General features: G+C 36.6%; 1 protein-coding gene across 3 annotated transcripts in view; it reads right to left on the bottom strand.

The window, feature by feature from the left end:
* csmd3b (CUB and Sushi multiple domains 3b) overlaps nucleotides 1-15,844 on the bottom strand; it is a 472,577-nt gene that overhangs the window by 26,601 nt on the left and 430,132 nt on the right. For all 3 annotated transcript variants that reach the window (XM_059012706.1, XM_059012705.1, XM_059012704.1), the window contains exons 56-60: nucleotides 15,581-15,754; nucleotides 8,456-8,638; nucleotides 7,551-7,727; nucleotides 4,434-4,613; nucleotides 2,308-2,481 (exon numbers count right to left, since the gene is read on the bottom strand). In XM_059012706.1, coding sequence (XP_058868689.1) covers nucleotides 2,308-2,481; nucleotides 4,434-4,613; nucleotides 7,551-7,727; nucleotides 8,456-8,638; nucleotides 15,581-15,754 — 888 coding nt within the window. The remainder of the gene's footprint in view (nucleotides 1-2,307; nucleotides 2,482-4,433; nucleotides 4,614-7,550; nucleotides 7,728-8,455; nucleotides 8,639-15,580; nucleotides 15,755-15,844) is intronic.

Below are 15,844 nucleotides of genomic sequence, written 5' to 3' on the forward strand. Positions count from 1 at the left end.
AGCTCTTTTAAAGAAGCACAAAGAAACGGGCAACGTTGAGGGCCGTAGACGCAGTGGTCGGCCAAGGAAACTTACTGCAGCAGATGAAAGACACATCATGCTTACTTCCCTTCGCAATCGGAAGATGTCCAGCAGTGCAGCTCAGAATTGGCAGAAAACAGTGGGACCCTGGTACACCCATCTACTGTCCGAAGAAGTCTGGTCAGAAGTGGCCTTCATGGAAGACTTGTGGCCAAAAAGCCATACCTCCGACGTGGAAACAAGGCCAAGCGACTCAACTATGCACGAAAGATTTATGCAGATTTATTCTGCAGCATGACAATGACCCCAAACATACAGCGAAAGTCATTAAGAACTATCTTCAGCGTAAAGAAGAACAAAGAGTCCTGGAAGTGATGGTATGGCCCCCACGGAGCCCTGATCTCAACATCATCAAGTCTGTCTGGGATTACATGAAGAGAGAGAAGCAACTGAGGCTGCCTAAATCCACAGAAGAACTGTGGTTAGTTCTCCAAGATGTTTGGGCCAACCTACCTGCCGAGTTCCTTCAAAAACTGTGTGCAAGTGTACCTAGAAGAATTGATGCTGTTTTGAGGGCAAAGGGTGGTCACACCAAATATTGATTTGATGTAGATTTTTCTTCTGTTCACTCACGTTGCATTTTGTTAATTGATAAATATAAACTATTAACATGTCTATTTTTGAAAGCATTCTTACTTTACAGCATTTTTTCACAACTGCCTAAAACTTTAGCACAGTACTGTATATAAAAAATAACTCTTTCTGTATTCACTAAAACACTGTTCTATGTCATTTGCATCAGTCATTAAAGCCTAAATCAAACTGCATCTCAAACGTATGTTTCTGAAACCCTTTTTAGGTTCATTCAAAAGGTCTGCCTGAACTAAGTTGCTAAAAAAATAAAAAGCTGCACAGTCAAGTCGAGCAATGTTCCTACTGCTGTCATTTGACTGTGGTTTGTACTGGTTCAGTCTGAATAAGTATTGAGTCTGTTCAATTGATCTACCTGCAAACGCCATCACATTTAGAAATATTTGGTATTGCACAAAAAGATCTGATGGCATTTCAAGGTAGATCAATCCCAATTTGAATTATAGTAGATGCCGGTTATTAGCAACCCTAATAAAAGACAACTTTCGGTTATTAACAACATTTTCCCCAGGAACCAATCCCGTCCCATAGACTTTAATGTTTGGATTTCGGATATCAGCAACTGTCTGCCGCTTAATTACAACTTTTTGTTTTACAATTTCTATGTCTACGGCACGCACACAAATACATCACAGAGTCTATTTATGTATCAGTTTTCATAACACAGCTGTACATTTATTGAGTTTGATTGTTGTCTGTCATCATGGCTTCAAAACGTGTAGACCTTTCTATAGCCTATAAAGTTTGGAGGCACTACGTGAACTCGGTGCTAAACAAGTGCGGGTAGCAGAAAAGTTTGGCATCTCAAAATCTGTTGCACCCAAAATTGAGAGTGATTTACAGCTGAAGGTGGTGAATTGTAAAAAAACAAACATTGGACAACTACTTCTTTTAAGATGATGCTTCAGTATTAAATGTAAGTGCTGTATACCAAGAGTGTTTACTGTTTAAGGATATTAATAGTATGGTGTTGTAGTACTGTGTACAATAGAGTACTGTGTATACTTTTTGTTTCACACATCCCTGTAGTATTAGTAAACAGTTGTTTGTTCTGATATTTGGTGTTTTTCGTGTTTATTTTTAACACTGTAATGAACCAAGACGTGTATTTCAGTGCGCTGTTTCTACAACTATAGTATACATCGTTTTTCCATATACAGTACATACACTTGAAAATGTGGCTTTTCGCTTATTAACAACGTTTGGTTAATAACAACTTTTTGCTGGGAACCAAGAGGTTGCTAATAAGCAGCATCTACTGTATCTACAATTTTGATCTGGTGCCGTTTCAACAGACTAAGGTCAGTTATTGCCCTACACTGCATATTCTAAAAATATCACAAAATGAACACCAAAGTTGATTTACCATTAATGTACAAGGAAAAGTCAAACACAAGTTTCTGACTGGGAACCTGACTCCCCTTGACGAATAATCAGTGGGCAAACAAAGTATAAATAATACTTTTTTTCTGCTGAAAACATTTTTGGGATTTACTTTTTAGGACCTGTTGTTGCCACTCAAAAGCAAATAAGGTTAACAGAAGTTCACTTCCAGTGGTTATAAAAATAAATAAATAAATAAATAATTACAACATTTACAGTAAATTGGGGAAAGACTAGAAAAAGTTAACTTACGCAAACACTGAGGCACCTCACCGCTCCATGTTCCATTCCCAACACAGGTTAAAATTGCAGGGAAAGAGAGTTCATACCCTGGAGAACAACTGTAGCTAACACTGGTTCCCCACTCAAAAGAACTCCCTTCCAATATTCCATTGGATATCGGTGGTGGAGCAAGACAGGTAACAGCTGCCAAAACATTAAACATAGCGAGGCATGACATATCCCTGCATACTTGTTTAAACACTCATGGGTAACTACAGGACCCACAATCATGTGCAAGTGTCCTTTAAACCATTTCTGAAATGTTTATTTTAAGTTATTCAACGCTACAGGCCAGCAAAATTACCATTTTTATATATTTTTTTTCATAATAATAATGGAAGGACTATTTAAGCCAGTTTTAATTATGAATAATTATCTTTTTTTTTCAAGCATGCCAAAGAACAGGTACGTGTGTAACATAGTTAACACTGTACTCGGTACAGAAATATACTACACAATTTGGTGAATTTAAAAAAATCATTGTTGTATCTATATATTGTTATTAGCAATATATTTTTTAGCTAGTAAGGCTATTTATGTTGACCGAACATTTTCACAATGCAAATTATTTAAAGCTCCCTCAGCACCTTATGATTTGAACAAATTCTGTTTCTGAAGAAATCTAACTTGTAAATGCTTGCAAGGCTGTTTGTTGTTTGAAGGTTCTTTTTTTCAGTAAATTACTAACACACACTAGAGTAGTGAAAAAAGAACACCATTAGCCAGGAAGCGATTTGATGAGGGGGGTTCCCTGGCTCTGCTTTTTTTATTCCTCGCTTTTTTTAAAACAGCCCAGAGCCAAAGACTAGAACTTTTACCTGCCGAGTCACCCGCTGAGCAAAGTGGAAAAAAGGCCAAGATTAACAACAACTAATTTCTGCAGATTAAGCTGTTAAAATACGTATGCTGTAGTATGTTCCATTTATTGTTGTTACACTCTCTGTAGTCATCAGTGAGGTTATGTGTAACAATGCAAGTACATGTCATGAGTGCATTTTAACATTATTTTAGTTGCTGTAAGCGTAGGTAGATTTTGTTATTGCCATTTGATACCATATCCGTAAAAATAATAATAACTGCATTTATCCAGCATGATGGCAGATTTGGCAAATGTGTGATTCCTAAATATTTTTTAGCAGTTGATTTGGTATAAATAAGTAACATAGTGATTCTCTTGACTGTTTAAATTGTGTACTACAGATGTATCAAGGCTTGCCATGATGTTTTGTTGTTTGTCTATTTTATTCCCCCCCCCCCCCCCCCCCCTCCCCCTCCCCCTCCCACTGGGAATTTGACAAATCGCACCATGCCATTAGCAAACAAAAATACTTTCCACTTGATAGGCCAATGATGATGCTTCATGCTTTGTATTTCTGCCTCAGTATTTTGACTACTTATGCAAAGTTGAGCTTTTGGAGCTGGCTTTTGCATTTGTCATATGAAGATATATCCAGAGACATCCCAGTCCCCATTTGTGTAAACTGTGGAGAAGGCTTTGTTTGTTTGCTTTTAATTAGCCAGGGCTAGGGGAAATAGTCAAGCCAGAATTTTCTGATCTGTTGTGAAATTAGGCTAAACACCTCCTGTTTTTTTAACAACATAGTACTATGGGATCTTAATAGCACAAAGTAGACAGCACAGCTGCCCAATGTGTCATCTGAAAGACAGCACTGCCAAAATCCTCACCATGCTGGGGCATTGGTTATGGTCTGACCCAAGAGGGGAGAGTACTGCCCACTGAGCCATGAGCCAGAAATTGCTCTTGGTTTTGGGCATACAATAACTGCACTGCAAGGCATACTGGAAATTCTATATTATATTACTAGAAGCTAGCACCAAAGTATATGCAAAGCTCTATAGCTATACAGACATTTTTGGGATATACATTTTAAAATCTGAGGATGTTTGTTAATCAAAAAACGTAATTAAGTTGTTATATGTTTTTTCTGCTGCTTCTACTATAAAGCATGTTTAGCTAGTAGGAGCTATTTATTTGGTGACTCATTTGAACAATTGTAAAAAGTAAAAATATTACAAAAACTGTACCAAAATATTGCTGCTATTTAAATATGTCATAAATAATATACTGTAGTTACCATTGCAAGAAGGCATTACACCACTCCATGTTCCATTGGTAGTGCATGTACGAATTCTAGAGATTTTTGGTTCCATTGTATATCCTGGTTGGCAGACAAAAGTAATATTCTGCCCAACAGAAAATTCCTCGCCATATCTCAGTCCATTAGCTGGTATCCCAGGATCTCCACAATTGATTACTGAAACACAATCACATACATTAGCCAAGTGCAAACTTACAGCAGACATTCTTATGCTAATAGTCTCTTATACATGAAAAACAGTGGGAAGTTTAATGCCTATATAGAGTTGTTTTTTATATATATATAAATATACAGAATATACATTACTGTACTGCAGTAGTATTTAGATTCTATAGATTGTGGCACCTCAGTTATTATCATCTGCTAGCAACATATGGCCCTACTGCATTGTCTTCTTCCATAAATACTGAAGAATTCGATTAACAGTACTACTAAAAATAAACTGAGATATAAAATTGACTGCAGAGAAAGTAGTAAATATACAGTAGACCATACAAAGGGAACGCTACTGGCTTTGTTTCTTCAAGCCCAGAAAAACCAGTTCATACCAATACTTTAAATGCAGTATACAGTACGGCTACTTTCTTAGACTGTGGTTACCACTAATCTTGGACTAAAGTAGCTAATGTTATCTATAGTCCATAACTGGGGGTAAATCGGTGTCTGTGAAACCAGCTGATACAGATGCATTGGTAAATGTTGCTCACGGTTTCAGTAGCCATTAGCTGGCATGATACTGCCATCTCAGAATATCTGTATCCCAACGGATCTACCAGTAGCTACGAAAAAGATATTTTGGTATAACAATAAATTCAGATGGCTACCGATACCCTCTTATTTATAGATAATTGTTCATCATATTTTGTATTATTAAAACTAAAATTACACCATTATTAATGGCATACTTTCTAAAATCTTTATTTTCATGATTGTTATTATTTTATTAGTTTTTTTTTTTGCAATAAACTTAAAATATTTATAATTTAGCCAATAATACTAAGAGGGCATTTATCTGAATTTAGCACCAAATCTTATTTTTGTCTCTCATTAAAGATATGCAAGTCTGTTTGATTCACAAGGACCAAACTGAAATCAACATGCTTCTGTTAACTGTCGCGACTCCTGTTTGTACACTGGGGTAATTTACATTGCAGAGGTGTCCCCCCCCCCCCCCCCCCCCAAAAAAAAATCCCCAATAAAAGCTGTTTAGTATTTAGACTATTCCAAAGAGGATTGGTTTTACAGTAGCTTATATTACTTTTATGAGTCCTAAAGTAATACAGTTCACATGTCATTTGTTTAAATAATGCAGTGACATCTTGTGGCTTCCAGTGCTTTATTTTGAATACAAAATGATAAATGTTCCAATTATCTTGAAAAATCAATTCAAAACACACTTGCAAATTTCCTCATATGTGCCCCTAATGGTTGGACTTCAATAATCAAAACTGCAAATCATTTAGTATTACTGATGTCTCATATGTATAAATAACAAATACCCCTAGGTATATGATTAGAATGCAAGCTATTTAACAGGGTTCTTTACTTTCTCAGATTGGCCAATTTTATATGAACACAGTTCTGCTAATGTGGCTTCCTGTGACCACAAGGGCAACAGAATTCCATAATTCAGAACAGGCTTTATATTTCAGGCTCACGAAAAACCTTAGGGAATGGCCTCCTTGTGTATTCTAGTTTATTATAAATGTCACCTATGTTCTTTATCCTTTTTCAGCCCCAATGTTTATTGGCATGCAAGAAAAAAATCCATTAGAGGACAAACAAAACATGACAAATTATGTTTACAGGCATAACGCTTTAAATATTGTATTGTGCAACCTGATAATATAAGTAAGTAAATATATCTATTGCCTGTATTTGTCTGGTTTTGTGTCATAACCAAAGTGTGATCTTCTGTCCTGATTTAATTTGCATTTAACAGAATGTTTTCATCAAACTACTACGTATTTGGAGTACAATATCCTTCAGCACCATTGTGAATTGTTTTATACGTAAATTTACCAGAATGTTGGTTGTTCTACATAAGTGGATCACAATATTGTCGGAACATTTGTCCGCAGAAATAAACAGTGTTCGACATTAATGTTTTTTGTTGATGATAAATGTGTATGCAGAAATAAATATATTCTTCATAAGTGATTATTTTGTTAATTGACCATTTATATGCAGGAATAAATACATTCTTCGATGATTATTATTATTATTATTTATTTCTTAGCTGATGCCCTTATCCAGGGTGACTTACAATTATTACAAGATATCACATTATTTCTACATACAATTACCCATTTATACAGTTGGGTTTTTACTGGGGCAATCTAGGTAAAGTATCTTGCTCAAGGGTACAGCAGCAGTGTCCCCACTGGGATTTGAACCCACAACCCTCCGGTCAAGAGTCCAGAGCCCTAACCACTACTCCACACTGCTGCCCCTACCTGCATTTACCAATACGCTTCAGTATAATCAGTAAATGTCTGAAAAGCAATCTATTTCTTCATAATTTTGGACATTTACCAATACACTTCGATAAAGCATAAGCATTTTTGGCTAGATAAAACACAATTTACAAACCATTAGATAAAACACAATTTACAAACCATTAGATAAAACACAATTTACAAACCATTAGATAAAACAACTTACAAGTCCCTAAATTACAAGTCAGAGTTGTTTCTTGTTATTGTGGCAGCAGTGTGGAGTAGTGGTTAGGGCTCTGGACTCTTGACCGGAGGGTCGTGGGTTCAATCCCAGGTGGGCGACACTGCTGCTGTACCCTTGAGCAAGGTACTTTACCTACATTGCTCCAGTAAAAACCCAACTGTATAAATGGGTAATTGTATGTAAAAATAATGTGTAAAAAATAATGTAATTGTATGTAAAAATAATGTGATATCTTGTAACAATTGTAAGTCGCCCTGGAAAACAGCGTCTGCTAAGAAATAAATAATAATAATATTAGTGTGGTAACTTGGTAACTTGTGGTATTAGGTGTGTTTTTCCTTTCTGAAGGAAATACTGTATAGCTTTGAGAATAAAGTTCTATGTTATGCAAAGTTCAATTGTTAGACTTACTTGTGCAGTTAGGAAGACTTCCAGACCAAGTCCCATTAGCTGTACATTGTCTCACCGATGATCCAGAAAGCAGATATCCTTCCATACAAGAATAAATGACTGAATGGGAGAAGGTCGTCCCATCGATGCGGAACACCCGACCATTTGCAGGAGTTCCTGGGTTTCCACACTGTATGGCTAAAAAAAAGTACTTGTTTAGTGTATTTCAAACTGTATTACACCAGCATACATGCATATACATATATGTTTAAAATCATTTATTACAACTACAGCACATAGGTAAGCATTTAGATACCTTTAGATAACTTCTCTAGAGCATCCTTTGAGAGCACTTGCTGTATTGCATAAAACTCCAACTAATTGCTGTGAGAATTTTAACAACATCCCTAATCTTGTGCAACAAATATGCAGAAACAGTCCAAGCAGCTCCTACATTTAATTATTATATAAGAAAACAATAACATTAATATAATCAAAACTTTATAGAACTGTATTTCTATTTGGATACATTCTTTAACTTTTCAAAGGTTTCTGTGATATAATCTATGTCAGGGTAGAATTTAACGTGAGGCAAGCACCAAGATCAAAGCAGTAAAGAGGAACATTTAGCATGGCTCAGTCCCAGCCTACATCGTTTAAGAGTGAACAACCTGTAAATCTATGTAACAGCAAAGCTAAACTATAACTGTGGAACAGAACGTGTTTGTTAACAAAATGTTAACCTACAAATCATTACAGAAGTTCAAAACTGTGTTTGGTCAATGCAAAAAAAAATGTTCAGGTATTTATAAAAACATGTTTGTGTTGTTTTCTTTACTTTACAAGTTAACTGCGTTTATGTGCTCAATTTTTACTGCTGGCGAGGGGTTAATGTACCATATCTCGACTAGTTGAGTTTATCTTACCATGGCATGCTGGCTGTCTTCCAGACCACGTCCCATTGGGAAAACACATCCTCTCAGCTGACCCATAAAGAATATACCCAGTGTCACATGTGAAGTGTACTTTACTCCTGATTTTAAAACCACTGTCTCCTCTGTTACCATGAGCAGGGATGCCTGGATCCCCACATGTACCTGAAACATCACCTGAAAAATAAGCAAGCGTCTTATAGTTACAGTACATATTTTACTTTTGTTGCTGACAAAAGATACAGTGGTTTGGAAGCGTCTGTGAGAGAATTTTAATTTGCATGAAATAAAGACCTCCAAAGTCTAAATTACAAATGGAAATTAAGTTTGAAAAGCACAATGATGTTTTTCATTAAGCAACAATTCCGTGCCAATCTGATATCAAGTATCTATCCCATTAAAAAAATAAATAAATAAAGAATGCTGTGATTTTAATTTGCAGCCAGTCACCTAACAGTCAGTTTCACTTTACTTATCACTTCCTTAATTTTTGATTAGTATTATTATTATTATTTTAATTAATTTAAAATAATTATTATCATTATAAGACTTCTGCTGAACTCTTATATATCAGGTAAAAGCATGTACAATTTATCTTTTTTTTTTTTTGGATGATGATACTTTAACATTCTGACATTATATTTTCCAGCTTCATATACAGTACCATTAGAAGCACAGTCTAAGTCTGTAGCAATTACTGTCCCAAGTTAAAATGATCATTACACAGTGGCCTCAGATTCAGCATGAAGCAGAGAAGAGACATCGACAAAGCATTGATTAGAAAGTTATTAGAGTCATTTTCACACAGATCATTAATTACCATCTAAAACATTTGGATACTTAATAACCCACGGCTATGCTTCTCATTATCAGCGTGCTATAAATTAAACCCCTTGAAACAACAGCATCAGGAAAAATGCTGTACTGTATACAAACCTCTGAGGCAAATGCCTGGACCGAGGCAGGGTATTTCCTAAACCGGTTCATACTTCAGTAACATTGGAGCCCCAAGAAAATTCTGATTGTACAACATGTTATTGACTGTTGGCCAGCATTGTATTGCATTTAGAGTTTTTTTTTTTTCTGCTTGACAGCAGTAGTTTGATTTAGCAGCTGCCATGCTCCATCTTTAACTGACTGTGCTGATTGTACCTTGCTTCAGGGACACTAGGAGGTTAATATAGAAGTATTAGCCATCTAACCGGTGCTAGTCAGGAAACTTGAAAAAAGCATTTTATTGAATAATAATAATAATAATAATAATAATAATAATAATAATAATAATAATAAGCTAGAATTAAACAATTGTAAAGTGTTATTATACCATCAGGAAAGAGAGAGAGAGAATTTATTTGACACAGGAAAGCTCATTTTTGGGCTTTGGAATCCAGCCAGTTAAACAAAGGGTTGCTCAAGAGCAGATTACAATGTAAAAGATAAAACACCCAACTGGCATTTTTAATTGGACTCCTGCAGGCTTAGTCTTCCAGGCCAGTCCTGAGCCTTGAGGCCTGCTTAAGCATCATTTTCCCAGCCTTTTTCTTTACTTCAGCCTAAGGACAATGGCCTTGATGTTGTTTGCAGGAAGAGGATAGAATCCACATTATTTTCAACATAATTTATCTTAATTTTCAGCAGGCCTGGTTTGTAATTTAACTAATTATTTAACAAAATCAGAACACATTTGATAGTGTATTCAAAAGTATTGCTTCAAATGAGATAAATAGTGACTGGTTAGAATGCAGCTTTTATATATATTTATATGTAAATGGGAGTTTTGTGGCTGCTTTTAGACAGCCACATGTTTAATTGTTTAATTAATTTATTTAGAAACACCTGCCTGTAATTAAGCAGGCAGGTGTATATATATATATAGCAGGGCAGAACAGCTTGTTAAGCAACTGCGTGAAGGCAAAAGCCCGTCGCACACAGCCCGACTAAAGCCGTTCCGATTCTTCTCATCTCAACTGGCCGTACACAGTCTGGATGATTCGTAGCAGTGTGCGTGCCCTTAAAACCAAGATTATCCAGATTTCAGTCGGGATGTCTTCAGATTTGAAGATTGAACATGTTGAATCTTTTTCAGTCACAGTTTCGTTCAGATGTGATCAGTCTGTCTGTGTGCGGCGGTTGCCGACCAAGACTGACTGAGACCGATTAGTCATAAGGGTGTCAACCAATGGTGAAGCAGGTTTAAGTAAAGTGGCTTGTCATGTAACTTGTCATACAAGATGGCAGAATACTGGACAAAAGATTGTGAAGATGAGCTCGTCCTAATGTGGACCAATAGTCCATGTTTGTACGATTGCAGTGCTAAAGCGTACTCCGATCATAATTCTAAAACCTACGCGACAAAAGTAATTGCAAAAGCACTTGGAACTACAAGTGAGTTTACGTGAACTGAGCTTTAAACAGACACCATTCCCACAACCCACACCCCAATGAAAACCAAGTTAATTTGGTCATACAACCAATAGAAAGACACCGATGAAGCAACAGATCATTGCAGATTGTGGAAGGATACATCAAGGTCCCAATTTAAATAAAATAAAAAAATTGTACAATAAGAACATAAAATAATGGATAAATCTAATATTCTGTGGCCCAAGTGAAAATATTGGATTTGTTTTTACTTGTTAGCCTGATATCATATATCCTCCAACCCATTTAGCCTGGCCTTGAACCCAATTGTAAGCCACCCTGGATAAGGGTGTCTGCTAAGAAATAAAATAAATAAATTCACTACAAAATAATTTGGTTTCTATACTGAGCATCCAAAGAAACGTATCACTTATATTTGGATAAAATTCATTAGATGTGATAAATGACAAACTGTTTTAGAGGAGGTGCAGTGACTTTTTATTGTGCTGATTAACAATTGACATCACAAAGATGCTGCAGAATGATCTATTGATCTTGGGCAGGTGTTCTGACTCTTGGTCTCCCAGTTCATGGCCTGTCATTGACAGTGTGTCTGGTTATACCGTCTCGCCAGGTTTGAAATTGCTGGCTGTGAGCACCCAAGACAGCGAGCCACAGTACACTGCCCTAGTCCAGCCTCCAACATGCCGATTGCATGGAGGCACTGCTCTCTTGACAGACGTGGCATATTGTTTTTTTTTTTTCTGTGATTTTCTTTATTGCTTTTATTCAAGCTTTTAATTCAACAGCTGCATAATCACTACATATCCAATGATCAATCAACTGTCTCACTAATTAGGTGATTAAGTGCATATGCTTCAGTCACAGCCACTCAGGCGTGTCATGGTCAACGATGATTGATCGAGTGATTAAAAAGAAACTAAAATATTTTGTCAATGTCCATCATTTATATACCTTTTTTTTCGAAAATAAATGTGTTATAATAGTGATACGTTTCATTTGATGCTCTGTATATTTACCAGTCATTTAAATATTTTTTCCATAATTAAAACCAGAGTTTTAACCAGACAATACAATAGTATAATTGTCCTTTCAGCTATTTCACTATTATGGCCTGTCTGTACTTTAACATTAATCACCACCATTTACACACAAAGACACAGAGGAGATGTTTTTTCTAGAGCTGTTGTGCCATTTTCTTTGTACTGAATACGGAATGTATGCAGATTCATGTCTAAAGACATCTATTTTAGGCATGTTTTTTAAATGTTCCATTCTTGCTCAGTTTATAACTGTACATAAGACATAAGTCGATACTTTTGTCCTAATGCTTTTTCAGCCTTCTGTGCTGCTTTGCGACTAATCTTGCATGAATGAAGTAGAAAGGAAAAATAAAAAAATCCCAAGAGGAAAGGGCATCCTGGTAGCTCACTGAGCTTCATAGGAGCAGATGATATACAGCCTCAATAAAGGACTGCAAACATTCAAAGCAATCTGGACATGCTGGATCAATAACTATATATTTCTAACCCAAACTACATGTTTACAAAAAGGGCTATTTGTCAACCTTAATAAGCATATCAGGCTGACGATTTCATAGCCGGGGGGAATTATCTAAATTTTACATAAACAAGAAAGAAACATTTGCACTCTAACTGTGGAAAATCAATGTATATAATGAAACAATAAACACAATAAAATAATATTTTTGCTCATGCAAATATTAATCTATATTCAGAGGTTAAAACAAAGTGACAGCGAAATAATTAATTTCTACTGGACACTACCTGTACCAACTATAGTATAAAGACATGTGCTCTGAGATCAAGTAATTTGTATTAATAATATTGCCAGTGTGGAACTATTATTATTATTATTATTATTATTATTATTTATTTATTTATTTATTTATTTATTTCTTAGCAGACACCCTTATCCAGGGCGACTTACTGTACAGTCGTAAACAAAAATACATTTAAAGAATCACAGTACAAGTATTAATACAATTAACAGCAAGATAAAATACAATGACTTTGGTTCTAGCAAGTACAAGTATTTGACAAAATACGATTCAATAACGGAGCAGATAACAGTGTCAGTGATAGTTACATCAGGATATAATTAAATATAAAATACTACAGATTAAATAACACTTGTGACAGATTACAGTACTCTGTAAAGTACAGGATTAAATGCAGTAAAATAGGGGGCAGATAAGAGCAAGTAAAGTGCATTAAGGAAGAGTGATAAAGTGTCCAGAGGGAAAAGAGGAGTTCTACAGGTGCTGTCTGAAGAGGTGAGTCTTAAGGAGGCGCCGGAAGGTGGTCAGGGACTGGGTAGTCTTGACATCTGTAGGAAGGTCATTCCACCACTGCGGGGCGAGGGTGGAGAAGGAGCGGGCTCTGGAGGCAGGGGAGCATAGAGGAGGTACAGCCAGTCTTCTAGTGCAGGAGGAGCGGAGAGGTCGAGTGGGGGTGTAGGGAGAGATGTGGCATTGAGCCAGTTGATTTACACTGAACATAACTTGTTATGGAACTTTACTGAGAGAAGAATCTAGCTGTGTACCAAATATACCCAATGGCGCGGGATGTGGGAAAACAGTGTTGTCCCAAACATGGACCTTATAGAAGTTCCTACAAAGGAACAGCCTGCATTCTCCTTGCCCCGATGACAGCAGACCGCTCTCAAACGCGTCCGAACAACGCATGGGAAGTGTGGATATTTCTTCCATAAATGGAAGATCAAGGGCCCACAAAGCTGCAAATGCGGTATGGTGCAAACCATCAGGCACATCACTGCTGATTGCCCGATACACGTGGATTCTAACAGAACAAGTGGACTCCACGCAGCTACCCTGGATACCGTGGAACGGCTTACAAAACTGAAATTACAGCTGTAGCCTGGTTCTTTTCAAACACCATACGAAAGAAGAAACACCGGTAATGGAATTTAGCTAAGAAAATAAAATACAGCTGTATAACAAATAATAAGATCCTTACTATTCACATGATCTCATTATAGGTGCCAAAATAGGTCAGAGGTCACCCAGAAAATTCGAAGTCATTACTACAAATGGTTTTTGAGATATGAGGCAGAGCCCTGCGCGGGAATATTTTTTTAATCCCACTCTTGTCCTGCCCCACAAAACCCACTCCCACTCCCACCCCCACCCGCTCCTGCATTTTTTCTTGGATTTTTATCCCGCTCCCACCTGCAAAAACCTTAAATCCCCAATCTCGCAACAGAGGGAGTTAAAACATGCTGATTCTGAGCCCAAATGCAAATGTCGTCCCCATGCTACTTAAAAAACAAACAAAACAAAACAAAAAAACTACACCATAACCGGTTATTTAATCATTTATTTTCAACAGTTTAACAAACGGGATCCAAACAGAACTTTTACGTTTTATCAAATAGGCACTAAAAGAGTTAAACAAATCTTGCTTCAACCATGTAACAAAAATACTTCAACTCCTTTTGCTACTGTAATAGACATCATCACTATGTAATATAAGTAGTGTTCCGTGTTTTCGGTTTTTATCTTTTAAAAAAAAAATCAGGGAATTTTACATATATTAAAAATTTCAGCTCGGCCAAGTAAAGTTCCATACAGATAAGATCTTGAATTACTTAATTCAGATTGTTTCAATGAAAAGAAATAAAATCAATTAAAAAAAAAAATTGGAACTCCCATTCCCGTAGAATGACCCATATATGCGTGTAACTAAAGTGTGGGTGTTATATGTGTTTTGGTGGTGGTTGGCAGGGATGGGGTTAATTCCTGTCCCTGCCAAAAACATATGAGAATGTGGCTGTTCCCAAACTTGATAATTGGTGTCAATTGCAAACCGCCACATACTATAAAAAGCGAGCTTGCAGTTCCATTACGAGAGATCACCAGGGAGCTGGAATGAGAGGAGAACCACTGTGTTTAAAGAGAAAGATATTGTGTAGTGGTTGCACTTGTGTGAAAAGTGTGTGTAGAAGTGTTTGGCTGGTAAACGGCTTAGCCGTCCAGTGAATAGTCAGGGACTGTGCAAAGTTTAAGTAGGTGGTAGGTATGAGCTAGGTTTTGTTTTGTTTGTGGGTTGTAAAAATAAAAGTGCACACAAGTGCTTTAACCGTGCCGTTCTTGTGTCTGGGTCTGTGTATTAAAGGGCAAACGAGAGTGACCAGAGAGAGGCTACGTTACAATATATATATATATATTAGAAGTTGGCATGGGTACCTGAAAACCTGGGTACCCGTCATGTTTTAAATTACCGGACCTGGGTCTCTCATTACTACCCGGGTATGAATTATTCATTTTAGAATTTTAAAGAAATGTAGAAAATATGACAATGCAGTTGTAAGCCAGCGTAATAAAGACAACGTTAAAACAAGCTCTGCATTGGGCCTTTTCTTAACTGACAGGTTTTACAGAAAACAACAACACACAGCGAGCAGCAAGTACACCTCAATAATAATACCCGCTCCCATTTTTCCCGCTCCTGCTGCAGGGCTCTAGTATGAGGCAATAGCACTCGACTGTGACAGCTTTGTAAAACCACTGATCAAAAGGGTACATTTTTCTTGTACAATTCCCACAATCAAACTTGACAAATCATACATGCTCCCCTCATGGCTAATACTGTGTTTCTATAAAAAAAATAAAAAAAAATCCAGAAAAGACATTAAATTGTTAAAACCTTGATATTTCTTTACTTGTATATAACAATCAACCATCTGATGGTTTACCTGAACAATGTGGCATAGGTGCATTCCAGAGTCCATTCAGTTGGCAAGTCCGTGATGACTGTCCTATGAGTGTTCTTCCTCCAGTGCAAGAATAACGAACCGTTAAACCCAACGTGAATTTGTCTCCAGTTAATATAGCATTAGGGGGAGAACCAGGATGGCCACAGTCAATCACTGGAATAAACAGAAGTGGCTTGTGAAAATGAAATGTGATGCTTAAATGAAAATTTAAAAAGCTTTAATAACATTGATGTATTTCCCATC

Source organism: Acipenser ruthenus, chromosome 3, assembly GCF_902713425.1.
Source record: "Acipenser ruthenus chromosome 3, fAciRut3.2 maternal haplotype, whole genome shotgun sequence".
NCBI lineage: Eukaryota > Metazoa > Chordata > Actinopteri > Acipenseriformes > Acipenseridae > Acipenser > Acipenser ruthenus.